At 39.5% G+C, this 25,317-nt stretch overlaps 1 protein-coding gene across 4 annotated transcripts in view; it reads left to right on the forward strand.

The window, feature by feature from the left end:
* pikfyve (phosphoinositide kinase, FYVE finger containing) overlaps positions 1 to 25,317 on the forward strand; it is a 41,113-nt gene that overhangs the window by 10,568 nt on the left and 5,228 nt on the right. For 2 of the 4 annotated variants that reach the window (XM_088083712.1, XM_088083709.1), the window contains exons 6-35: positions 359 to 566; positions 1,914 to 1,940; positions 2,150 to 2,239; positions 2,336 to 2,492; positions 3,583 to 3,740; positions 4,413 to 4,524; positions 4,683 to 4,830; positions 5,995 to 6,159; positions 7,321 to 7,383; positions 7,474 to 7,603; positions 9,037 to 9,217; positions 9,584 to 9,658; positions 9,804 to 9,911; positions 9,990 to 10,130; positions 12,180 to 12,306; positions 13,231 to 14,081; positions 14,406 to 14,813; positions 16,142 to 16,242; positions 16,330 to 16,401; positions 17,232 to 17,403; positions 18,119 to 18,297; positions 19,399 to 19,512; positions 20,010 to 20,118; positions 20,259 to 20,413; positions 21,443 to 21,542; positions 22,295 to 22,352; positions 22,446 to 22,577; positions 22,668 to 22,788; positions 24,134 to 24,229; positions 25,001 to 25,081. In XM_088083712.1, the coding sequence (XP_087939838.1) occupies positions 359 to 566; positions 1,914 to 1,940; positions 2,150 to 2,239; positions 2,336 to 2,492; positions 3,583 to 3,740; positions 4,413 to 4,524; positions 4,683 to 4,830; positions 5,995 to 6,159; positions 7,321 to 7,383; positions 7,474 to 7,603; positions 9,037 to 9,217; positions 9,584 to 9,658; positions 9,804 to 9,911; positions 9,990 to 10,130; positions 12,180 to 12,306; positions 13,231 to 14,081; positions 14,406 to 14,813; positions 16,142 to 16,242; positions 16,330 to 16,401; positions 17,232 to 17,403; positions 18,119 to 18,297; positions 19,399 to 19,512; positions 20,010 to 20,118; positions 20,259 to 20,413; positions 21,443 to 21,542; positions 22,295 to 22,352; positions 22,446 to 22,577; positions 22,668 to 22,788; positions 24,134 to 24,229; positions 25,001 to 25,081 (4,639 nt within the window). The remainder of the gene's footprint in view (positions 1 to 358; positions 567 to 1,913; positions 1,941 to 2,149; positions 2,240 to 2,335; positions 2,493 to 3,582; positions 3,741 to 4,412; positions 4,525 to 4,682; positions 4,831 to 5,994; positions 6,160 to 7,320; positions 7,384 to 7,473; positions 7,604 to 9,036; positions 9,218 to 9,583; positions 9,659 to 9,803; positions 9,912 to 9,989; positions 10,131 to 12,179; positions 12,307 to 13,230; positions 14,082 to 14,405; positions 14,814 to 16,141; positions 16,243 to 16,329; positions 16,402 to 17,231; positions 17,404 to 18,118; positions 18,298 to 19,398; positions 19,513 to 20,009; positions 20,119 to 20,258; positions 20,414 to 21,442; positions 21,543 to 22,294; positions 22,353 to 22,445; positions 22,578 to 22,667; positions 22,789 to 24,133; positions 24,230 to 25,000; positions 25,082 to 25,317) is intronic. The other 2 variants (XM_088083710.1, XM_088083711.1) reach the window with 2 other exon arrangements.

A 25,317-nucleotide genomic window follows, 5' to 3' on the forward strand; every position in this document is an offset into this window, starting at 1 on the left:
ATTTACGCTTCAAAACACACAAAAGTGGCGTCCATCTGTGAGGATTATCATGTTGAGGAAAACATGTAAGTATCATAAACTTGTGTTCATCACAGATCTTATTTTAAGCCCATTCAAAAGTCCCATAAGGTTTTTGACGTGGGAACCTGTACAAAAATTCGTCATCAATCCACCACTTTATATAAACCTTCTTCAAAAAGTTCTGTTGAGGTAATGAAAGCCCTGACCGCTGAGAGTTAACAGAAGTTACGAATTCATCTTAACATGGTCAGATTCATTACTTTGTGCAATGAAAACACTAAAAACACTCTCCTGCTCTGTCTTTGTCATCTCTTGTATTTCTTCTCTCTGTACCCAGGAGACCTGCGGGCGTGCACGTACTGCCGTAAGATCGCGCTAAGCTACGCTCACTCGGCAGACTCCGGCTCCATCGGAGAGGACCTGAGCGCCTTGTCGGACTCTCCCTGCTCTGTGTGTGTGCTGGAGCCCAGCGAGCCTCGGACTCCTGTGGGTGGACGTAAGGCCAGCAGGAACATCTTCCTAGAGGAAGACCTGACCTGGCAGAGGTGAATACACACACACACACACACACACACACGCTATATAATTTCTGATTTGAACAGATTATCCATCGTGAAATAATCAATTGGCTTTGTGCTGTAAATCAAGCTTTCATTTTCCTGGTAGTTTACACAGTTGCAGTAAAAGTTTTGATTGAGTACCTGATCCGATACTATAAGATGGAGCTAGAAACACTGCAGTCCATTAACTGGTCAAGAGAGTCGTCAGTCTTGCTTTTATAGGACTCAATACAGGAACCTGCCATTTTTAAATATCCCATCGATTGTAAAAAAGACAACACTCCAGCCTGTAAATTTTTGTTCAGAAAATGTCAAGCAACCGCAATCAGTGGACAATTAGAGAAGTACAGACGTTACTCGGTGAAGAGGAAATACAGCAAGAGTGAAATGACGCAGTGACGCAGCTATAACATCTGCTAACAACTCCATCTACATAATAATAATAGTACTGACTGAGGTTGAAATGCTTAACAGAACATTGGTTCAGATTAATTTCCGTACAAACAGTTTTAAGGGCACTTAACCCGAAGTCTGATGGAAATGTGGTTTTTAATATTTGCTAAGTTTTAGTGTGACTCTGAATTAGACCTGATATATCTGAATTTATTATTAGATTACCAATTTAATTTTGCCCAAAGTGAATCAAAGAGAAGGCCGCGTGATGCCTTCAGTGTCGGCTCTGATTTAATTTATCCACCCATCATGCCTACAACCAAAAATTCTGTCTTTGTATTTTACATCTTGTATGCTTTTGTTCAGATTTGTTTGTCGTGTTTTGATTTTGCTCATGATGAAAACACACTGCCCTAGCTTTTTCCCCCTCCTCCATCTGTGCTTGCTCTTTTTCTGTCTCGATTTTCTGCGGTTTAAAACGAGTGTGTGTGTGTGTGTTTGTGTGTGTGTGTGTGTGTGTGTGTGTATGTGTGTGTGTATGTCCTGTACCCTGTGCATGGTCAAGACTCATGAATCAGATTCACATCATGGTGAAGAAAACACAAGACTTGGCTTGCAGCATGTGATGTGACACGCAGTGTGGAAAACTGTCTCTAATTAATGAATAACTTCAAAGATGAAAATAGGGAACATCAATTAAGCGTGACTGATTGGACACGAGGACTGCTCTAATATTCCACTTTAAGTTATGTTTTAACTAATTCTTGACCTTTTATTACCAAGCACACGACAGGCTAATATTTAAATTTGTTTAAAGGATGCATGTGTTTTATAACCCGGGGCTTGTTTTGCTGCTGCTGTTGTTGTGATTCGGTGTGCTTTCCTGCTTATTTTCTCTGCCTCAAAGACAATCTGTTTCCTCTCTCTCTCCTGGCATAGAAAAACTCCTATTGGGATGAGAAAGAAGTGAGTCTCGCTGTTTGTTTTATTCATTTTCCACATCCGTCTGACCTTCAGCTGTCTGTCAGTAAAAGCTTTCTAGCTCTGTTAAAAAATAGTCTTCTGCATGCTCAAATTCACGGATCATAAATTAGTCTGGCTAACATAGAGGAAGTGTAACGATGACCGCAGGCAGACTATAAATCACAGTTTTTCTGTGTGTGTGTGTTCATCAGTATGATTCATCAGGAGCAGCAGAACACCGGCTTGACTTCCAGACTGACGACGCTGCAGGAAGACGTCGGCAAATCACCTGCCAGGAAGAGGTCACTCACTTTGCTTCGCTCGTGCAGTAAAGCGTCTTCCAGCTGCAGAAAAGTCAAGCCAGCTGTGTGAACGGTCCCTGTGTGTCTCCTCCACAGGTCCGCCAGTGTGAGCAACCTGTCGCTTGACCGCTCTGGATCCTCCATGGTGCCTTCCTACGACAGCTCGGTCAGCCCGCCCACCAGCCGAGCCATGTCGGGCACCAAGAGCGGCACCAAGCTGGACCACAGCGAGGAGGAGAGGAAGATCCTACTGGTAACTGCTTAATTCTCTACTTTTTACTCAGTTTGTCTACTTGATGTCAGATAAAGTGAAATTATTATGTTAGTTTGAATAAATCTGGATTTTTAAAATGCGTGTAAATATATTAGTCAGACAGAAATCACTGGATGAAAACACCCAGATAATTTGATTGGAAGTCGAGCTATTCAGTCGTGCAAACAACTCAGCTGGACTTTAACTGGACTCAGCGCTCTGTGCTCGCTCTTAGTCGCAGCGACGCCTCCCTCGGTGGCTATGGTTAGGGGCTGTTCGTTACTAATTAGGGGGAAAGGGGTGCTGCCAAACTGGTCAGGCATTTTAAGGAACTGTAAGCACTACAGAGGGACCTGTGTTTTTAACTTTTGCTTAGGTGAGGGACATACAACTTTAAAAGGTAGTGTTTTATATTTATTTTAAATATAAATAAAGTACAGTCCCACAACACTGACACAGAAGCTAAGTGATGTGGACGGAGCCACAGCCTGTTCTCCGTCCTGTCTGCAACATCTAACACGATGCACGAACAAAACAAGTATGCACGCGCGCGCAAGCACACACAGACAAAAGTCACACTGATTTGCTGCAGAGCCAGGTACACAGCTCTGCTCTGTTTACAAGAGGAAAGTCGTCTATAGCCTGTTTTTAGCAGGTTTAACCATATTTGAAAAACCTGTGTGCATGCTGTAATTGTGGTGGAAATGGGCATAAGACACTAGCTGGTGAACAAAGTGGAGCATTTAGCAGCTAAAGTGACAGATATTCTCCTTAGGAGTTGGTGGAGACCAAATATGGAGCTAAAAGAGAGAGAGAATATGAGAGTTTCTCTTATTTATATTCACAAAGTGTATGCATCATGACTCTAAAAATGCTGTTATTTTCGTCACATTGTCAATTTTGTTTTAACAAATGTTTTCTACTGCCCCCAGTTGGCCAAAAACATCACTTATTGCACATTTTATTCTTCTTTTGATCCAGTCTTTAAAGAAGAACAAATATTAACGTTACCGTTATAGGTAAGTGATTATGTCATACTGACGGGCCATGCATCCTGCAGTCGTTATCTAACATTAACGATATCCTGCAGGACTCGTCGCAGCTGAAGGACCTGTGGAAGAAAATCTGCCACAACAACACAGGGATGGAGTTCCAGGACCACAGATACTGGCTCAGGACCTACCCCAACTGCATTGTGGGAAAAGAGCTAGTCAACTGGCTGCTGAGGAACGGCACCATCTCCACCAGGTAGAGTCTCACTGGACAAACATGCTCTTCTCTGTACCGCCTGAAAAGGTGGATGACACACCTCCACTTTCCCCCACTATATCTGGGATACGGGCGTTGCCGTCTTGTGTTGGTGATGTCAGATATCTAATTACAAGCAGCTCCATTGAATGCAAGCGCATGGATTGGCTGTCACGGCTGTCAATCATGGCAGAAAAGCCCCCTTTTGTATAATTTAATAACTCATTCAAACCAAACTTAGAAAAACAAACACTCATCAGGGTGATGAGAACTACCTTCAGTGACAGGAAAAATTTATTTGGCGTGTACTTTTATTTATTTATTTTTTTTTTTGCCCCCTTCACTAACATGGAGGGGCGGGCTTTATGACCTATACTGCAGTCAGACACCAGGGGGCGATCAAGACAGAAAAGTTCAACTTTGGGGAGCTGCCATGTTGTCCATCTTTATATACAGTCTATGGTTTTCAGGGAAAAAACAATAAATATTACGTTTTTTAAAAAAAGTCTATGGGGACATGAACTGAACCACAACTAAATTGCAACAATGGATCATTTTTTACTCTTGATTTGGACCAAATGAACCGACTACAAGTGTGAAAGCAACCTAAGTCAAAGCTGCTCTTGATCTTGTGTTTTTCTGCCCTCCCTCCCTGATGTTTTCGTGCTGCAGGGCCCAGGCTATCGCCATCGGACAGGCATTAGTGGACGGTCGCTGGCTGGACTGTGTCACACACCACGACCAGCTGTTCAGGGACGAGTACGCTCTCTACCGCCCCCTCCAGGTAACCGCCCACTTCACACTGGAAAAACTACCGTTTAACACACTCCAGATCTCCACAGCGTACTTGAAGAAATCATGTGTTGACATTGACTGACTCTGATAACAGCAGAGGACATATCACCAGCTGCTTCTGATGACGTCTCTCTGTCTGGTCTCCAGAGTACAGAGTTCTCAGAAACACCGTCTCCAGACAGCGACAGTGTGAACTCTGTGGAGGGACACTCGGAGCCGTCATGGTTCAAGGACATCAAGTTTGACGACAGCGACACCGAGCAGCTCGCAGATGAGAACGAGTACACCATGCTCAGTATGTGTCTCATGTCTCATTAATACAACCTTTAATTTGATTTAAACCTGCAGCCTGGTCGGCTTGGATCTTTGTAAATGGGTTAGTTTGATTCCCAGTGGTAGAATGTAATTAATTACATTTATTCAAGTACAAATGTGAGGTACTTTTACTTTACTCGAGTACTTTTTTTTTTAGATGTCACTTTCTACTTTTACTCTGCAATATTCAAACATCAAAGGGAAATGTTTAACTTTATACTCCAATGCTTTATTGTCACAGCTTTACAAAATGAGATTTTGATATATTATATATTCACAGTCGAGGTCTTAACAGGTTCACAGTGACGGACCCGAATCTGAATGGATTTGCAAAATTTATTCTGAGATCTGATAGGACACGATAATTTTTAAAAATATATTTACCTGTTATTACAAAAAGATTAGAGAGGTTATGTGTTACGTCCATCCAGAGAAAATCTGACACACCATTAGAGGGCTTACCAGAATATTCTGTGCACTTTGCAACCATTTATTTCCTTTGTTGAAGATATTTTTTAATAATTATTTTTGATTTGTTTCATTGTTGTTACTTTTATTTACCCATTTGTTGTTTGCTTTCTTTTTTTTTTTACATTTAATTTATTTATAATATTTCTAATTAAAATAACAATTACTGTTATTATTATTATTATTGTTTCAGATATACCATGGTCAAACTATTTCTTTTTGGGGGGAGTTTGTGATATAATAGGAAAATAAAAAGACCTTAAAAAAAAAAAATATATATATATATATATTTACCTGAGGTTTGGAAAACCTGACCTGGTGATTTGGTTGATTTGCTGCTTTGTTATAAATTAAAATTAAACTACCCAACAGTTTATAAGCACAGTTAAAACAATTTGTAAATTAATGGATCAGTGGATTGACAGAAAATTTACTTGAAAGTATTTTAATAATTTGCATTTTTAATACAAATATGTTAAAACACTTCATGTCTCCCACTTCTCAAATGCGAAGTTTTTTTTGGTTTGTTTGTTTTTTTACAATTTTTGCGAACCAAACAGTCTGTTAGTGGATAGAATAATCAGCAGAGTAATCCATAATGAAAATAATACTAGAAATGAAATGTTCTGTGAATTAAAATCCCAGCTGCAGCTCACTGACGCGTCTCTCTGTCCAGACTCTGCCAGTCCGAGCAAGAGGACGTCTGTCAGCAGTTTCCAGTCGGTGGTGGACAGCGACTCAGCTGCTTCCATCAACCTCAACATGGAGTCAAACAACGTCAACTTCCACATCAAGAAACAGTCCAAGTATCCACACGTGCCTACAGCCGCCGAGCAGAAAGGTAAATACCACCACACACGGAAAATATTTACAATAAAACACATATGAGAAAGTCTGCATGTCATGTTTATTTAAGAGTTTTTGAAAAGAAATTGAAGAATGTATGAAGGACTTTTCTATGTTTCTTTTTTCCATTTTCAATTTTTTTGACATTTCTAGGATTTTAGGACATTTTTCGGATTTTAGGATGTTTCTTGTATCCTAGGGCTTTTCTTGTTTTTTAGTATGTTTCTTGGATTTTAGGAGTTATCTATGATTTTGGTAACGTTCTGGGATTTTAGGACATTTCTAGGTTTTTGGGACATTTCTTGTTTACTAGGACTTTTCTTGTTTTTTAGGGCGTTTCTAGGATTTTAACATGTTTTGAGGATTTTAGGACATTTCTAGGATCTTTTGAATATTTCTCTTATTCTAGGGCTTTTCTTGTTTTTTAGGACATTTATAGGATTTAAGGATATTTCTTCATTCTAGGACTGTTCTTGGTGTTTAGGACATATCTAGGATTTTAGAGCATTTTTAAGATTTTAGCATGTTTCTGGTATTTTATAAGGACCTCTGTCTGGGGGATGTGGGGGATCCTTAACTTGATGCTGTTTAATGCACTTTGGCACCTCAAGTGTACTAAAAGTACAAAAACAATTCCCAGTGTGAATGGCTTTATTTTTACTGTGAATTAGAAAATGTTTGGACGGCTGCCCGGCACCCTATCGGGGAGCGGATTTGGTGCATAGACCGTAGGTTGACTGTCTGTGAGAGAAATTCCTTCCAAAAATAAGAGAATCGCTAGTTCTCTGAAGAAATACAAACGCGGTGTGATGAATCAAAAACCTTCACTGCATGAGCTCATGGAGAGAAGACACAGTAGTTCTCTGCCGACAGTGCGGCTCGGACTGACTTAAATTCATGGTCATCTTCCACAACCACCACAAGGAGCAAGACATCAAAAATCACTTCACATGAACAATAAAACAATGAAACAATAAACTGATAGAAAAGAAAACATCCCTTCAGAGGCAACCAGGAAACCAAATGGTGATAAACAACCAGGTGGAAAGACATCCAAAGGACAATTACTACACCTTGAAATCTTAGAGACAGTTTGTCTCACAGCTGCTCCTGTGTTATAAGTCCTGTGTGTAACGACCTCTTTTTCCTCTTTTAGCAGAGTTTCTTGTGTCTGAAGATGGAGGACAGAACATCGTCATAAGTGATGCCTTTATCAAAGGTAAGAACTCCACGTTTATTGATTAAACCAGACAACATACTGAGCTTCACTCGTTCAGTAAACCTGCGTCCTCTTCCCGACTTCCTGCAGAGTCTCTGTTTAACCGTCGCGTGGAGGAGAAAGCCAAAGAGATGCTGTTCACTCCTCTGGGTTGGCACCACAGCTCTCTGGATCAGCTGCGAGAGGAGAACGGAGAGAAGAAGGCCATGGAGAGGCTGCTGTGAGTGGAAAACATAACTCTGCTTCTCACCGCTGTTATCAACATATTATTCCATTGATCAGTCTTTATTTGTGCAGCACCGGTCGCACAGGTTAGTGCAGTCCAAAGTGCTTCACAGAGGCTGATAATAAGACAGTAAAAAAAACAAAAAATAACAATTTATAAACAACATCTCTTTTAACAATTTAGCAAGTGAGACCAGTGCTTGTGAGACAGTACAGGTTATGAAATTATAATAAAATATATGTAAAAGTTGTAAGAAAAATAACTTTCATAGTAAAATAGTGGGAAAAAATTCTAATAATAAACTTTATTTATAGAGCACTTTTCATACAAGGCAGCTCAAAGTACTTCACAATAAAAAATGCAACACAAAAGCAAAAAGACAAGATTAGATAATCAAGACAGTCAGAGATAAAAAAAAATACAAAAGTGAAATACAGAGACCAGAGAGAATTATAAAAATGAGAGAATCGATATAAAATAACGCCAGACTAAATAAATAGGTTTTCAGCTGTATCAAAAAGTCAAAATTTGAATAAAATGACGATGAGATCAATTTGAATGCTATATTAATTGATGATTTTTTTCCTACTTAAATTTTTAGTTCATAGAAAATCTAAAATAGTAAAAAAATGCAATTACAAACTCCCACTGGACAAAATGACCTCTGCAAATTGCTTGTTTTTTGCAGTGAAAAGTGAAAATTTAAACTTCCATAAAACAGAAGAACCAGCTGCTTGATCCATCAAACATTAGCATTAATAAATGATTAATTGAATATTAAAACTGTTGGACTGGTTAGTCGACTCATCGCTTCAGGGCGTCATCTACATTCAGAGAAACACACCTACCGACTTTTAAAGAAACAAGATGAAGCCAACTGTGAAAACCTCCAGTGCTCAAGTTGGAATATAATATTCATAACTATGTTTTCATTAGTTTATAATCACCTAAATTTTTTAGGGTGCGTATTCAGGGTTGGAAAGCCTGTAAAACTTGGAGACAGACTCCTTTCCCATCAGCAGAAGATCAGAGCTGTGAACACATCTCTGCAGTCGTATGCCTTTCTGTTTTTTTCTTGTGTGTTGAATCAGTCGACATCACAAAAGTGCCGTCAAAAGTAACTCATAGATTCAGAATATTTTAACAAAATGCATCAAGTTATTGTAAAAAATCATTTTCCCGTATAAAAATTTCCCAATGTAAAAAGTGCACTTGTCAATTTATTAGACTTCTGAAAATAAAAGTAATTTCATACAAAAACATATAGAAATAAAAAATAGATATATACAAATAAAAATGAATATAGAAATAATCTGTGTAAAATATGTGGTTAAAAAATTGTCAGTGTTATATAATGAAAACAATAATGTTTCAAGATTTTCAAATGTTTTTTTTTTTTTTAAACCTCTCTGCCTCTGTTTGTTCAGCTCGGCCAACCACAGCCACATGATGGCGCTGCTGCAGCAGCTGCTCTACAGCGAGTCTCTGTCTCTGTCCTGGAGGGACATCATCGTCCCCGTGGTTCGACAGGTGGTCCAGACGGTTCGGCCTGACGTTCGCAACTGCGACGACGACATGGACATCCGTCAGCTGATCCACATCAAGAAGGTTTGACACAGCGTCTCACCACATCAGTCAAACTTGTTTCATTTATTTGCTTCATACTTTATTCACAGACTTGACAAAAAATGTAAATACAAACATGATTTTAAATGAAATTACACCTTTATAAGCTATTCAAAGCTTGTCAGTAGGGTCCCACAAAATAAATTTAATCCTGCAATTTCTCTCTAATCTAAAACTTCAGAAGCATTCAAAATTACTCTAAGATCCCGAAAGTATTACAGTATTACAGTACATGAAGACAAAAGCTTTACTCGTATGTCACTCTTTGGAGATTATGCACATTTATTTAGTTGAACTTAGGTGCTTCGGTATTTTTAAAGGTGTAAATTCATCTCTCTTGTGCTTCAGATTTCTGGAGGCAGGAAGTTTGACTCGACGGTGGTGAACGGCTTCGTATGCACCAAGAACATCGCACACAAGAAGGTCAAGTTTTTCTCCTTCACCCTCTTTGCTTCTTTGAAATCAGCAGTAATGTCCAGAAAATAATAATAAGTACAATGAAAATTAAAATACCTCCAGCACAGCTTATGTTGGAAGTATTAATATTAACTAGAACCTGACTCCACAGATGAACCCGTACATCAAGAACCCCAAAATCCTGCTGCTGAAGTGCTCCATAGAATATCTGTACAGAGAAGAGACCAAGTTCTCCTGCATCGACCCCATCGTGCTGCAGGTCAGTAAGTCACTCCGATCACAGTTAACCCCTTTTGAACCTGCAGCTGTATTAATAATTTCGTTGGCTCTTCTTCAGGAACGAGAGTTTTTAAAGAACTACGTGCAGCGCATAGTCGACGTGCGTCCAACCCTGGTGCTGGTGGAGAAGACGGTGTCTCGTATTGCTCAGGACATGCTGCTGGAGCACGGCATCACGCTCGTCATCAACGTCAAAGCGGTCAGTAAAGTACTTGGATTTTTTCAAAGATTATTTTTTGGGGCATTTTCCCTTCATTGGTAGGACAGTCTGAGATTGACAGGAAAAGTGGGAGAGAGAAGGGGGAATGACATGCAGCAAAGGGCCACAGGCCGGACTCGAACCCGGGCCGCTGCAGAAGCCTCAGCCATATGGGGCGCACACTCTACCAGCTGAGCCAGAGGTCACCCCAGTAAAGTGTTTATACTATATAACTCATGCATGCATCAGTCCATTCTAGCCAAAAAATAAAAATAATGCAAATATATATACAAAGGAAGGCACTTGTCATAGAATAGAATAGAATAGAATAGAATAGAATAAAATAACAATAATAATAATAATAATAATAAAGATATGTACAGTACAAACAAACAAAGATTAAAAAGAGCAAGAAAAAAAAAGAAAAAATGTGCAAATAAGTGTGCAAAAAGTAAGAGTTTGGACGTGCATTATAATGTCTTAATGTGTTAACGCGGCCCTTTGCTGCGCGTCATACCCATTCTGTCCCCCCCAAACTATAGAGGATCATAACGTATCAGGTATGGAGTTAATCTGCAGATCCTCCAATTTAAAAGTACACCAACCTTTCTGTGAGTTTTTGAGTCACGATGAAGGACAAACTGCAACAGACAGTAAAGGGTTGTTGTTTTAGCCATATTAGATGATTAAAATGTGGATTTAAACATTGATGATTCCTGGAAAACTTGTGCCCCCTGGTGGCCAGTAAAGAGGAGTGAGGAGTCAGCGGACAGTGACTTTATAAAACAGTCAAAACAGGTTTTTAACTATTGTGAATTATAGCAACCACAGGAGATCCTTGAGCATACAGTCGAAAATGTGCACACGAAATATGAGGCTGATTGGGTCAATAGTTTGTGAGATTAGCTGCAGACACACATACACGCACACACACACACGCACACACACACACACACACACACACTTGCTCACTTAGTGGATCATCCTGCTGACACATACTGTAGACTTTCTGACATTGTGTTTATTTAATCATTTTTCCTTGATTTTTGTGATTCTGCCGTGGCTGAGGAGGCTACGTATGTAAACGCTTTCCTTCTCTGTTTAAATTCTGCTTTTTGATATTTTTAACCACATTGTTCTGCTGCAGTTCAGCCGTGGATGAAACACATCAAAAAACTTTGGCCAAGTTTCAGTCAAAAAACACGTTCATCAAAAATCCAGCCAATCATATAACAGATTAAAGATGTGCGGCTGAGTTTTAGTTAAAAACATTTCCATCTCAATATTTGTACAGATGATTAATTCATAATTCACTTACAAACGAAATATTAAAGATATGTGAAGGATTTTAGTTTTTGTTAAGGATACAGGGCTGTTGTTAATTATTATCTACTTTCTGGCTGCTGGAGGGAGAAGGAGCAGAGACTGTAACTTTATTTAAGTGAAACATGATCCTGAGCTTGTACAAGGCGTTTTATTTTGATTAAAAAAAAAAAAATCAGATTTTATATAGCGCATTTTACGATACCCAAAGACGCTTTACACAGTTGAAAATTGACTGTATGCACCGCTGCTTGACTTCCTGCCTGGTACGATCTGCTCTGCCTCTGGCAATATACTTGGCGCATATTTTTCGTGTCCAGTGTCCGCGATCGGCTCCGGAGGCTGTGCCGTGGTCGTAATGCGGCGTTGACACACCCGGTGGAATTTAGCCATTAAACCAAACGCATGATCCACTCCAGAGATAACAAAGTACAAACAGTGTAAAGTTTTAAAAACACTAAAAGTTACTCATGACGATGTTGCCAATGTCAATAACTTTTTATTTTTAGAAAAAACAGGAAGGAACCAAGGCACTCGTCTTGAGGAAGAAAGTTAAAATGCCTTTATTTCACTGGCAGGTTATATAAGTAGAACACCGAAACGCACCGATTTTTTATTCTAGTTTCTTTATGCCCTTCACCAAAGAGCACCGTCTTTTTTGTACTATTGCTAGTTTCAAGAAGCTGTCCTGTTTTTGTAACTTTTGATTTTTCTTTGTAAATGTAGCAAGTGTTGGACCGGGTGAGTCGTATGACGCAGGGAGACCTGGTGATGTCCATGGACCAGCTGCTCACCAAACCTCGACTGGGAACCTGCCACAAGTTCTACATGCAGCCGTTCACCCTGGCCAACAGTAAGAAGCACGCCTCCACTCTCCATCAGTAACGCTGTGAGATAACTGCCCCTGCACAGTAAATCAGGGCTCCTCAAACTTCATATTCAAGGGTCTGAATCTGATTTCTATAATTTGATAAGGCCGAAGGTCTGGAGCGATTGGTGATAAGTTTTTGGCCGGCCACTCGGAGAGAGGCTTCAGTAGCTGTCTGCTGCTGTGTCTTTCATGCAAAGGAAGATTTTAACTGTCAAAGTTTTGCTGTCCTCACCTCTGTTTTCTGAGGATTTTGCTGTTTGAAATGACTGAGCTTTGTGTTAATGTGGCGTTCAACATCACCAGCTGTGTCTGTGAAAATCAGACACATGGGCTTTGTGCTGGATTGGGGCCAAATGAACGCATATTTCTCTGTCCGCTCTTTTTTAAAAACTCAGTTTTCATGGTCGACTTTTCTTTGCACAATCGGATAGTGACATCGTCACCATATCGGCAATTTAATGTTCACTGACAGAAGACACTGAAGAAACTAATTTAAAGTAGAAAATCATAGTAATGTTTTTCTTGGTTTTTTTTTTTAGAAGCTGTTAACTAACTTGCTAATTTTGCACGGACGCCTGTTGGCCGACCCTTGAACATTCACACACATTGACTTAAACGTCACACCCTCGCCGGCTGCCATGACAACAATGTCAAACAAGGAAACGGTTACATTTAGGGCTTATTTTCGGGCCAGGATTGCACTAACGATGTCCAAATAGACTGTATTCTACAAAACTAACAATTTATTGATAAGTATAAAACATTTTATTAGTAGGAAATGTAAACTTCTTTACATTGTATTATTGTATTCCTAATATGAGATGCTGGCTGGGTCCGGATTGACTTGCCAACGTTTGGAGTAAATCCTGATGTTTTTTTTGTTTGTTTTTTCCATCTGTCCCTCAGATGAAGTGAAGACGCTGATGTTCTTCGAGGGCTGTCCTCCTCACCTCGGGTGCTCCATCAAGCTGCGGGGAGCCTCCGAGTACGAGCTGGCCAGAGTGAAGGAGATCATCATGCTGATGGTGTGTGTGGCCTACCACTCCCAGCTGGAGATCTCTTTCCTCATGGACGAGTTCGCCATGCCGCCCAGCCTGGCGCAGAGCACCTCCTTCCCCTGCCTGCTGGAGGGCGCCTCCGCGGAGGAGGAGGACGGAGAGAAGAGAGGGAAAGAGACAAATGGAGAGAAAGAGGAGAAAACTGCAGGGAGCGAAGATTCTGCACTGGGAGGACAATCTGAGGAGGACGGGCTTCCCTCTGAGTCCAAAAATGGAGACATAGACACTCTCCAGGACAAACAGAACCCCGCCTCACCCCCTTTCCAGGAGGAGGACGCCGCTAACAAAGAGACAATGACGTCCTCGCCATTCTCCACCTCCCTCGCACCGCCTCTGTCCGTCTCTCCTCCGTTCCTCATGGAGGAGGACCAGGAGACGAGCTCAGACACCCTCATCGGGACGTCTGAGGGGGAGACGGGGGAGGAGGGAAGCCTGGTGAAGGAGGAGGACGATGGGGAAGGTTCAGAGACGACCACGACTCCCAGGCTGTTCCGGGACCCTCTGCAGGACGACACGGGGATGTTTGTGGCCGAGCAGGTGGCCTCATCCGATGACCGTCTCAAGTCCATCTCTGCTGTCTTCAAGCAGGAACTGAAGGACATCATCCTGTGCATCTCCCCCTTCATCACGTTCAAAGAACCGTTTCTCCTCACGCCTCCGGGCATGCACTGCCCCAGCAGAGATTACTTCCCCGAGCAGGTACCTACATTTTTATTTATTCTATTTACGTGTTTAAAGGTTTGTCTTTTTCCAATCAGGCAGGACAGCTATTAGAAATTGTTGACAAGGGGGACATCACACCCACTCCAGCACTGCCAGTGGAGCATAGACCTTTTTTTTTCTTCCTTTCTTTCGTTTGTTTGATTATTTCTGCAGCAGAGAGCTTACACGAATGACAGCTTATACCTGATGTTCACTATGAAGTTTTTTATCAATCTCAAAACGAGCTGCGATACCTCGAGTATATTTGATATATCTTCCACCGCTTGGGAGTACTCTCTCAGTGTTGTCTCTGTCCCGCAGGTCTACTTATCTCCTCTCCTAAACAAGGACTTCAAGGAGCTGGACGGACGCAGAAAGCGTCAGCTGCTCAAAGACTCTGCCCCGTCCTCTGTAGTTGGAGGACAAACCAACGGCACCCCGCAGCCAAAGCCCATCGACTTCCTCCCGTCCCACAGTCTCACCAGCACCCGCATCATCGAGCAGCTGGGCAGCAGCCAGGATCTGGCCAAGATGCTGGCGGACTACAGAGCAAAGGGAGGTCGTATCCGGCAGAGGGAACCCTCCGCCGACCCCTTCATAACCGCCACGGCTGCAGGTCCCGTCAGCGCCCAGAGCAAGGCGGCGGACGCACCGGTGAAGGCACCAGTGAAGGCCGACAGCGAAGAGGAGAAGACGAGTAAACTCAATGATATGAGCTGGGCCCCGAAGGTGAGCAGAGCTGAGCCAATTATTCATTCACGAGTCTCCTTGTAAACAAACAAAAGGTTGTTTACTTAGTGTTAACAAAACAAACTGTGTGTGTCCCCGAGGACGAACACGTTACAAGCATTTACTGTCCTTCAGTACGTTTACATGCACTCTTAAGTTGAGCTCCGGTTTTAGTTCATTTAATCGGACTGTCTTTGTTACATGATATACAAGCTCCGGGTCAGAATCAGTTTATTGACAGAAGTGTGTCCGACTCGGCAGCGTAGATGGAGAGATGTCCTCTTTCAGCTAGTTGCTGTAAACCTATTTTATTTATACGGTCTATGAAATAGAAATACAATCACAGCTGTTTATTTGCAATAATTTCAGGGTAGAAAAACGCCACTTCAAGTACATATAATCAAACAGCGCCGAGCAAACTCTCTCTTCATTGATTAGTTTTAAGTCAACAAAAAAAATATCAGTTTAAGTTTATGCTATATTTCGAATATTTTCACAGCTTTACCTTGCTGTAAGACAGCCCTAACAGACGACGATTTGAAGCTGTTTTATCAAAAACACAAAACTGAGAAATACAATCATTTTACTGAACAGCTGAGCTGCTGCTCTGCCGCTGCCTCCATCAGCCGCTGCAGAAGATAAAGAGGAGCAAATATTGAAATATTGTGTACAATAACACTGATGTTCCCTGTCTATAGCAGTTCATCGCTTTGCTTTTGTGATGGTGTTGTGTACATAAATATTTTATCAGAGGAAGGGGGTGGCTGGGGTGTGACTTTTTTATTTAGAAAAGATATAAAATGCTACCTTTTAAAGTTGTTTGTCCTTCACCTAAGCCGGCCCCATGTAGTAGTTCTGTCTCTGGAGGAAACGCTCCACAGAAATAAGGTTTAGGAACATGTTTGTACATGATACTTTTGGTTATAATGGTGAAAATACAGCTTTATATACAAATCTGATCACGTGTCTGAAAAGAGGTAGGAAGAAATCTAAACTTAGGCCATCTCCAAAATTCAACAACTAACAAAATATATCTATACATTCACGAACTTCCTATATAAAGTAATACATGTGAAATATATCGTAGTATACACAAACACATCCCTGTTTACATATTAACCTGTGTAACACCTGGTGACTGAGAAAGCCCTCCTCATTCATAAACTTTGTGAAAATCGTTATTTAAAATCCTTTTTTTTTTTTTTTAACTGTTTGTTTGGACGTTCCTGCAGTTCCCTCTTTAATCTTGTGTGATGTGCTGGAGCGTTTATGGGTCTCTGTGCTCTTTAATTAATTTGTGACCCGTCTGTGCTTGTTGTCCTCCTCAGCTGGACTGTCTGAACCCCGTAAACCACCAGAGACTGTGTGTGCTGTTCAGCAGCTCGTCAGCTCAGTCCAACAACGCGCCCAACCCCTGCGTCAGCCCCTGGTAAAGCCGCTCATGTGGAGCGATTTAATAAAGAAGCTCATGTGTTGTTTTTAATGAATTAGTTGTGATTTTGTTTGTTTTCAACAGGATTGTCACGATGGAGTTCTACGGCAAGAACGACCTCTCTCTGGGTGTGTTCCTGGAGCGATACTGTTTTAGGTAAAACAGAATCTCTGTGCATTTAGAGGGAAAGTTTGGGATTTTTGAAGTGGGGCTGTATGAGACTCTTGTGTACAGTCAGTGTATTTCATACAGTAGCTGGCGGTCGGCACGCTCACGGTTTGCAGAAACGGACGTGGTGGCACCCCACGGAGGTTGATATAAAAAGGTGTTTTAGCCACTAAAAAAGGCCTACCTGGGTCGCCGGTGGCTCAGTGGATAGAGCGGCGCAGGTTCGAGTCCAGCTTCAGCCCTTTGCTGCATGTCTCCCCCTCTCTCTTTACCCCTTTCACGCTCACACTGTCCTGTCGATAAAAGCCCAAAAAAGATCTTAAAAAAAAAGGCCTACCTAAAAAATCCACATCAGTCTAAGTGGAAGCTATATCTAAGAGTATTTTAACCACTTTACCTTAAAAAAAACATACTATAACTAGTATGTTGCTGTATGAATAATTTTTGAACTTTTACTTCAGATTTATTTTGATTTTATTTTATCTTTCTTTACCACTCTAATCTTAAAAACTGAAAAATGTCGGTATGCTGTATAATGTACACCAATTTTAATTCTAATAAAAAAATTACATTGAAATGTATTTTCATGAATTGACAGAGCTTTAGTGATGTCCCGCTCATGGGCTTCAGACTATCACTAGATTATTTTTGAAATGTATTTGGGAAGTTGAGAATTTAAACTCCTGAGGAGAAATAAGTTCATGTGAAGTCAAACTTGAAAGTTAACTTTCAAAAACGAGAAAAACGTGTAAATATTTAAGTAAGCCTCTCAGTTTGCATTGCAAATGTGTGTGTTTGCATGTGTGTGTTTCCTGCAGGCCGTCCTACCAGTGTCCAAGCATGTTCTGCGAGACTCCCATGGTGCACCACATCCGTCGGTTCGTGCACGGCAGCGGCTGCGTGCAGATTGTGTTAAAGGAGCTGGACTCTCCTGTGCCCGGATATCAGCACACGATCCTCAACTACTCGTGGTGCCGCATCTGCAAACAGGTCAGTACGAGAGCTAACGTAACGTTGCAGAGTATCAGATCAGATACCTTGAAGAGTTCATAGAAAATAGATAAATAAATATATTTTGCGTTTAAAATTGGGAAGTATTTTTTGTGGCCTGACAGCTGCTGCTTCCAGTAAATAGTCCCTAATAACCTACAGTGAAAATCCAAATTCTTGTTTTTACGCTTCAGTTTTGAACAGGTTGGAACATGTTAATTAACAGTGGTGTACTGTAAGTTACAGTAAAGATCAGATACTTTAAGACTTTTTGTTTACGTTATGAAGATATACCTTTAATTGTTATTAAAATTCTGATCGCTTGCTTTTTTTTATGATCATTTACTTGTACTTTTATTTACGTTTAATATGATAAAATTACTTTTGATACTTAAGCACAGTGAGTAAAAGGATAAAGGTATTTTTTGACCACTAAATGAATTTTAATTGTTGTTAATCGGCTGTTTGTTTTAAGTCTTTTGTTTGTTTGTATGCCTGTGCAGCAGCAATAGCCTGGTGGTATTTTTAGTTTAAAACTTGTGGTTTTAGGTTTTAAGAACATGCAGATATTTAAGTGGACGCTGCCATCATTTAAAATCATTTTTATTTTGTTTATTTGGAGCGATAGAGCCCAAACACTTATTTCATGATAGTAGAAAATCTGCAGGAGACAATAAATCAACTTTTAGACTCAGTCTCTGCCTCTGTTTTTAAGGTGACTCCAGTGGTGCCGCTGTCCAACGACTCGTGGTCCATGTCTTTCGCCAAATACCTGGAGCTTCGCTTCTACGGCCACCAGTACGCCAGGAGGGCCAATGCGGAGCCCTGCGGACACTCGATCCACCAGGACTACCACCAGTACTTCTCATACAACCAGATGGTGGCGTCCTTCAGGTACGTCAGCTGTCTCTGTGTCCTCTGTCCTTCACTGACCCACTGCCAGATGAGACAAAGGACAAATTTAAGATTAAATTATACTGCACAGATCTGCTGGTTTGAGTTATTAGATATTAATTCATCCACCGTTTATATAATCATTAAAAAAACTGTAACAGTCATGAATCTGCAAATAGAATTTCCAGTCCTGGAAAAGTTGTGGAAAACTAAATATATGCTGAACGTTTTGGAAAAGACGTGATTTTGTTTTAAAAAGCTGTATGATGACACATGATGTGTTCAAAGACTGTCAGACATTTTTTACAGTCTCTGGATAAATTGTGTTTTTTGGTGGTTTTTTAAACATGGTTTGGAAGTCAGGTTTTCTTTAAAAAACACAAACAGTTTTTTTTTTTTAAAAAATGTCAAAAATGAAAAAAAAACCTTTGAAATCCTTTATTTATATGTATGATAGTAGATAGTTATTGTGTGTGGTGTTGTGTTGTTTTTGTTTTTGTTTTTTTTAATTTTTGATATGGACTGATAATGGATTGATTGATACATTTTCTATTGAACATGAAAATACATGAAAGTCATCACCAAAGTTTTTAAACAAAAAATATTGCCAAAATATTTCCCTTTTTCCCTGGGTGTGATAAATAATACAACATTGGTGATTTGTAAAGAAACTTCTTCTTCTTCAAAAATCATTTTTTAAAAAATCCCTTAAATATTTCCCTTTAGAAATGGCCAAAACATTTTAAATTGGCGGTAGAGTAAATAAAAAATAAAGCCACCTAAAGTTGTTTTCCCCTTTCTCGTATGTCCCTCCACTGTCCTTAAAGAATTACTTGACATGCATCCTTCTTCCGGCACCACCTCGTCCCCTCTCATAAATAATAAACAGTCCCTAAGTCATATTTAAATATTCAGTTCTAATACTGTTCTAATTCATTTTTTTTAATAATATAAATTTTAAAAAGCTTATATATAAATAATAAAATAATAAAACTAGAAAGGAGTATCAGTTTCAGTATCAGGTCGTTTCAGATCCCTGTTCATCGTGTGTGCTGACGCGTGGACGTGAATTCACAGTTTTCTCGTCTCTTTGTTTCTCAGCTACACTTCTGTGCGACTGTTGGAGATCTGTCTTCCTCGTCCCAAGATCTTCATCAGGAACCTGGGACCCTCAAAAACCAACCTGCAGCAGGACCTGAAGGACTTCTCTCTCAAGTAAACGACAGAGCTCGCCACTCTGCAACCGTCTATACGCGTTTGAAAAACAGTAGATCCTTTGTTTTTTTTGTTATTAACTTTTTTATTTCTTAACGCGGAGAACAGGCCTTAGAGAATCTACTGCAGAGGAAATAAAATAAATTATCAGGAAGAAAAAAAGAAGGATAAAAAATATAAAACTTAATAAAAAGTAAAAATAACATTGAAAAATGTTGATAGTAAATAAGGGTCATGACCCACAATTACAACAATAATGTCAAAACAAATGTCCAGGAGCTTTTAAAAATGCAACTGGAAAATTTAACCTAAGAGAGTCATGCACTGGTCATTATTGATGTTTTATTGATAATTATCCACAGCTGATTAAATTTAATCAACTCATCTCTCGATATCGTCATCGAGGGCTGAAGGGATCGATAATCATAACCATTATTATCACTATCGATATTCTGTCTCTGCGTATATCCTGATCACTCCGCTCTTTCCCTCCACAGAGTCACGCAGGTGTACCTCGCCATAGACGACCGCCTCACCTCCCTCAAGACCGACACCTTCAGCAAGACGCGAGAGGAAAAGATGGAGGATCTCTTCGCTCAGAAAGACGTAGGTTTTTATTTGACCCGCAGTGTGTGTGAGTGTCTCTGGGTTTAGCGGCGGTCGTATTGGCTCATGGAGGTGTTTCTGTTTCTGTGTGTGTGTGTGTGTGTGTGTGTGTGTGTGTGCGTTTTTGTTTGTGTGTGCAGATGGAGGAGGCGGAGCTCCGGAGCTGGATCGAGAAGCTTCAGGTGCGACTGCAGGCCTGCGGTCTGGACTCTCCTCAGCAGGTTCAGGCGGTTCTGGAGTCGCTGGTGATGAAGAAACAGAGTCTGTGTGAGATGTTACAGTCCTGGAACAACAGGTCAGAGTCAGCAGTGACCTGCTAACGGATAATATTTAACATTTTTTAATTATGGATATTGTTAGAAATGGAAAAAGCTTTTCAGTGTGATGAAATGAAAGTGACAGTGGTAGTTCAGCATCAGCAAAAAATACATTAAACACCTTCTGTCTGTACTTAGCTCCTATATTTCTGTTTATTATTTATTCAGAGGGATTTTTTGTGCAGCAGCTGCAGCACAAAGAGCTTCTTCTTCCTTCAGGTTTTATGGTTGATGGTAACCAGCATTGATGTGCATTATCAGTACAAAGTAATAAAGAGTGTTAATGTAAAATCCAAAATATACACGTCAAAAAAAAAAAAGTTTCTAAAATAAGAATTATTATAGAAATTCGAATGATAAATATAATAATAATAATGATAACAGCAACAACAAAATAATAATAATAATAATAATAATGATAATATTGGTAGTTTAATATAAGCAAAAAGAAAAATAAACACTGTTATCTGTACTTAAATCCTATATTTCTGTTCATATTTTTTGACATCTCTATATTTTGGATTTGCACCTTATTGATTTTCTATATTTACATTAACACTCTTTCTGACGTTGTACTAGTAATGCACATTAACACTGGTTACCATGCACCATAAAAGCAATTTGTATTTAAACTGCTGCACAATAATTTATTCTGGATAAATAATAACGATAATAATAATAGTAGTAGTATTAGTAATATTAGCAATAGTAATAATAAAAAAAGAATAAATAATACTAAAAAATGGTGGAAAAAGATCGTCTCTGAGGATAAATTGTTAAAGGCCAGATCTTATTGAACAGTTCTTCCTTTAAGAAAAACTTCAAAGTTGCACTTTATTAATCAACATATTAAATCAGTCTTTGTTTACATCAGGATACATGTTTTGCGCTGTAAGAGAGAAGCTGTGTCGTCCTAAAATTTATCAGGGTTTTTTTGGGTTTTTTTTAACGGTAAACCAGACTCTTCAGCTCGTCTGCAGGCTTCACTCTGTCGTCTCTCTCTTCAGGCTGCAGGACTTGTTCCAGCAGGAGAAAGGCAGGAAGCGTCTGTCCGTCCCTCCCAGCCCGGGCAGACACAGACAGACCGCCGCCGCAGACGAGAGCAAGGTCGGAGACATTTTCCCTCACGTTGACGTGTAAACTGAGTCACTGTCATTTTTGATTTTCTCAAGTAACCTGACTTTTTTCAACAGCTTTTAATAAAAAAAAAAACTGGTTTCTAAAGCTGCACTTGACTCAAAATTTTGCAACACAAATAAATGTGTCTGTCCAACACGATTATTTGACATTTTTAGGGTCTTGAAGTCCTGAAGTGGGACGTTCAGTGTCGCATCCATTTAATATAGTAAACAAGCATACGGCGCCAACAATGGGTCGTAAGTGGGCAACGTTTTTTGCCGACACTAGATATCAAACAAAAGCCAGAGACTGCATCTTATTAACTGCTGTGACCTGAAAATCCAACTTTTTGTCTCAGAAGGCAGGAAGGCTTTTTTTTATTTTTTATTTTTTTATAGTAAATCTGTTTCTAACCATCTTTTATCAGTTTTATTGTTATTATACATATATGTGCATATGTTTTAGTTAAATATATGTTTTTAATACATTTGTGTGTATGTGTATATGCACATATGTGTCTGTGTGTGTGTGTACTACAGATTGTTTTATCTTTGACTGTTTATACTTTTTTATCGTCTTGTATGCACTTTGTAACTGTTTAAAAAAGTGCTACACAAATAATGTTTATTATTGTTATTATTATTGATTTATGTATTTATTTTTTTATTTTATTTTATTTTATTTTATTATCATTTAATTTTATTCTATGTCATTTTATTCTATTTTATTTCATTTTACAGAGTGCCTTGGAGTCGTCCCCCCGTAACCCGTCTCCTGTGGTCCAGAATGGAGATAAAGGTGAGTCCACTGTCTCAGACGTGACTCTGTCCTGGTCTCGTTGTGACTGATTGAAGGACGATTGTTGACGAGTTGACGCGTTTTCACCGACAGAGGACCGTCACCTCTGCACGCTGCCCTCCAACTCCTCCTCCACCTTGCTGCCGTCACCGGGAGAACCAGGAGCTGAACCGTTCACACCTGGTCCCTCCTTCCCCGAGCAGGACTCTCTCAGCATCCCAGAAGGTACACACACACACACACACACACACACAAACACACACACGCACGTCTCTATAAAGTATCTGTGCAAAAAATTCTGTTTGCTTTGATCAGACGTGTTTGACGGACACCTGCTGGGCTCCACTGACAGTCAGGTGAAGGAGAAATCCACCATGAAAGCAATCCTCGCCAACTTCCTGCCCGGAAACAGCTACAACCCCATCCCCTTCCCGTTGTAAGTGATGCTTGTGCTCTCGACAAAGACGGGTGTTTTCTCTCTGAGTGCTCAAAATCTGTAAAGACGCTGAAATTGGCACTAAACATCGTCGCGGCTGCACAGACATGAACATTCAGTGTAACTGCAGCCGGACTGTTAACGGAGGCGCACAATTGTTCTGTAGTAATTTATTATAGTTTTATACCAGATTTCGGTATTGATATTAATCCTTAGGGACTGATTGGTGCATTTTACACTCTTTTCACTCTTCATTTTTTGATCATTTATTTATGCATTTGGCATACATTTTGGCAAGATTGTGTATTTTTGTTTAATCTTCGAATTTCCAGCTCAGCTCCGACAATAAGTCTTAAAATACACCGTGGAAACTAAATTCTTACATTTAGACTGCTAAGAGCAAAAAAAGCATAAAAACATGCACTGTATTATTTCTGGGTGTTATTCTGGGCTTTTGACTTGAAATTTGTATTTTTTACTATTTTCCACCTGATGATGTCATTTTTATCATATTTGGCATATGGAGAAAATACATGCTATTTACACGAGGTGACCTGTCGCAGTCAGTGTTACTGTAAATCATCAGCAGATCTCAGGCTGTCAGCAAAAAAAAAAATCTACTTATCATGTTGCACATTAAAAATAATTGTTTTTCTTGACTCTAAAAACAGGCATTTAAAGTGTTAAAATTCTGAAAATTCATGAATCTTTTGAATTTATGATTAGGACTGATATTTGAAAATAGAAAATCATATTAATGTATGATATTTTTAATAGCCTGATTTTGAGAAGCACATTTGTGTGCAGAGCGGTGTGAGTGTGAGTATCTGACACTGCACTACTAATAAAAATCTGCTTAGTATGTCATATATTAAAAAAAAAAATATATATATATATATATATATATATATATATTTTTTTTTTTTAAACTAAAAACATAGTGGCATCATGACAAAAACCTTGAATTTAAAGGGTTAAAATTCAGAATATTAATAAATATGTGATATTTGTGAATTTATGATTTTGGTAAAAGATAAGCTCAATAAAAGTAGAAAATAACATTATTGTATAATATTTTTTAAAGCTTGATTTTGAAAAACGACCTTTTAACGAGTGTGTGTAATCTTAAAGCGCCCCTAAGGGTTAAAAACAGCCTTCTTCGATATTTTACTTCAGATTAACTGTCGTTTATTGCCCTGCCTCAAATATTTCAACTGTTCTGGTTTAAAAGTTGTTACTCAAGATCCAGCTGGTGACATAAATGGTATAAAAGTATTGATCCTGCGCACTGTTATCACACGCTGCGGTGGTCTGTCTCTGACGGTCATGTGATCTGTGCTCACAGCGACCCGGACAAACACTACCTGATGTACGAACACGAGCGGGTTCCCATCGCCGTGTGCGAGAGAGAGCCGAGCTCCATCATCGCCTTCGCTCTCAGGTGAGGCCGCACAATTTATCAGGTTTTTTTAATTTAAATTTCAGGGTTATTTTGAGTTAGATGAAGGAAAATATCAGTATTAAACTACACTTTAACCCTTTAATGTCAACTGTAGAGCACGTTTTCAGTCACTATATCTGAATGATGTCGCAGTCCGTCTGCTCTGTGTGCTGGGATTTTCAGACGTAGACAATTTATATTTTATCATTTATTTATATTTATTTAGACCCGAAGATCATTGAGAGCGAGCCCTCATTTACAGTGATGTCGAGCAGATAAAAATAATGAAATGCAAGTAAACAAATGATAAAAAATAAATAAAATAAACAAAAGTATTTAAAAAGTGTAAGAGGAAATGTGAATTAAAATGGTCAGTAATTAATCAGTAATGTTAACCTCAGAATCAGTTAAAACAATCAGAAGTAAAGAAGTTAACAATTAAAGATCTTAAATGACCACAACGTAGATTTATTAGTCAGTATTAGCCAGAGTTAAAAACGTCTCTGTGAGGACGTTACAGTGTAAAAAATTTTTAAACTGGTTCCTTTTGTTTTAAGTTCAATATGTTAAATAAAAGCGTGCTGCGAATATTTTATTTTCATTTCTTAATTCAAAAAGCCATTTGTTGTATTTTAGCAGTAAACTGACAGCAGATTAAAGGCAGAGCTGAGCACGTTTAATTATCTGATAATTAATCGTCGGTAATATAACTGTCACAATATTCAACACCAGTCCGATTTAATATAAAACGTGTCACATGTTGTCTTCCAGCTGTAAAGAGTACAAAACAGCGCTGGATGATCTCTCCAAGGCGTCGAACGGGGGCGGGGAGGAGACCCCACAGGTCACCAGGTATGCAGGACTCGTGTTTAACCCTTTGAAACCTGAGAAAGTGGCTCGTGCGTCAGAGATCTGATTATTGTTATTTGTATTTTTTGAAAGGAGAGCGTTACGATAGTCTCGCCTGCTCGTTACCAAAGTGTGCATTTGTTTCTTGGTGTTGCCAAAAGAGAAAAATGGTCTGAGAGGTTCTTCTTCCACCACTATCACGATTGTGCACATAAGACATCTACAGAAAACCAACCAAC

Source organism: Plectropomus leopardus, chromosome 10, assembly GCF_026936395.1.
Source record: "Plectropomus leopardus strain MGB_pleo_1.0 chromosome 10, ASM2693639v1, whole genome shotgun sequence".
Lineage (NCBI taxonomy): Eukaryota > Metazoa > Chordata > Actinopteri > Perciformes > Serranidae > Plectropomus > Plectropomus leopardus.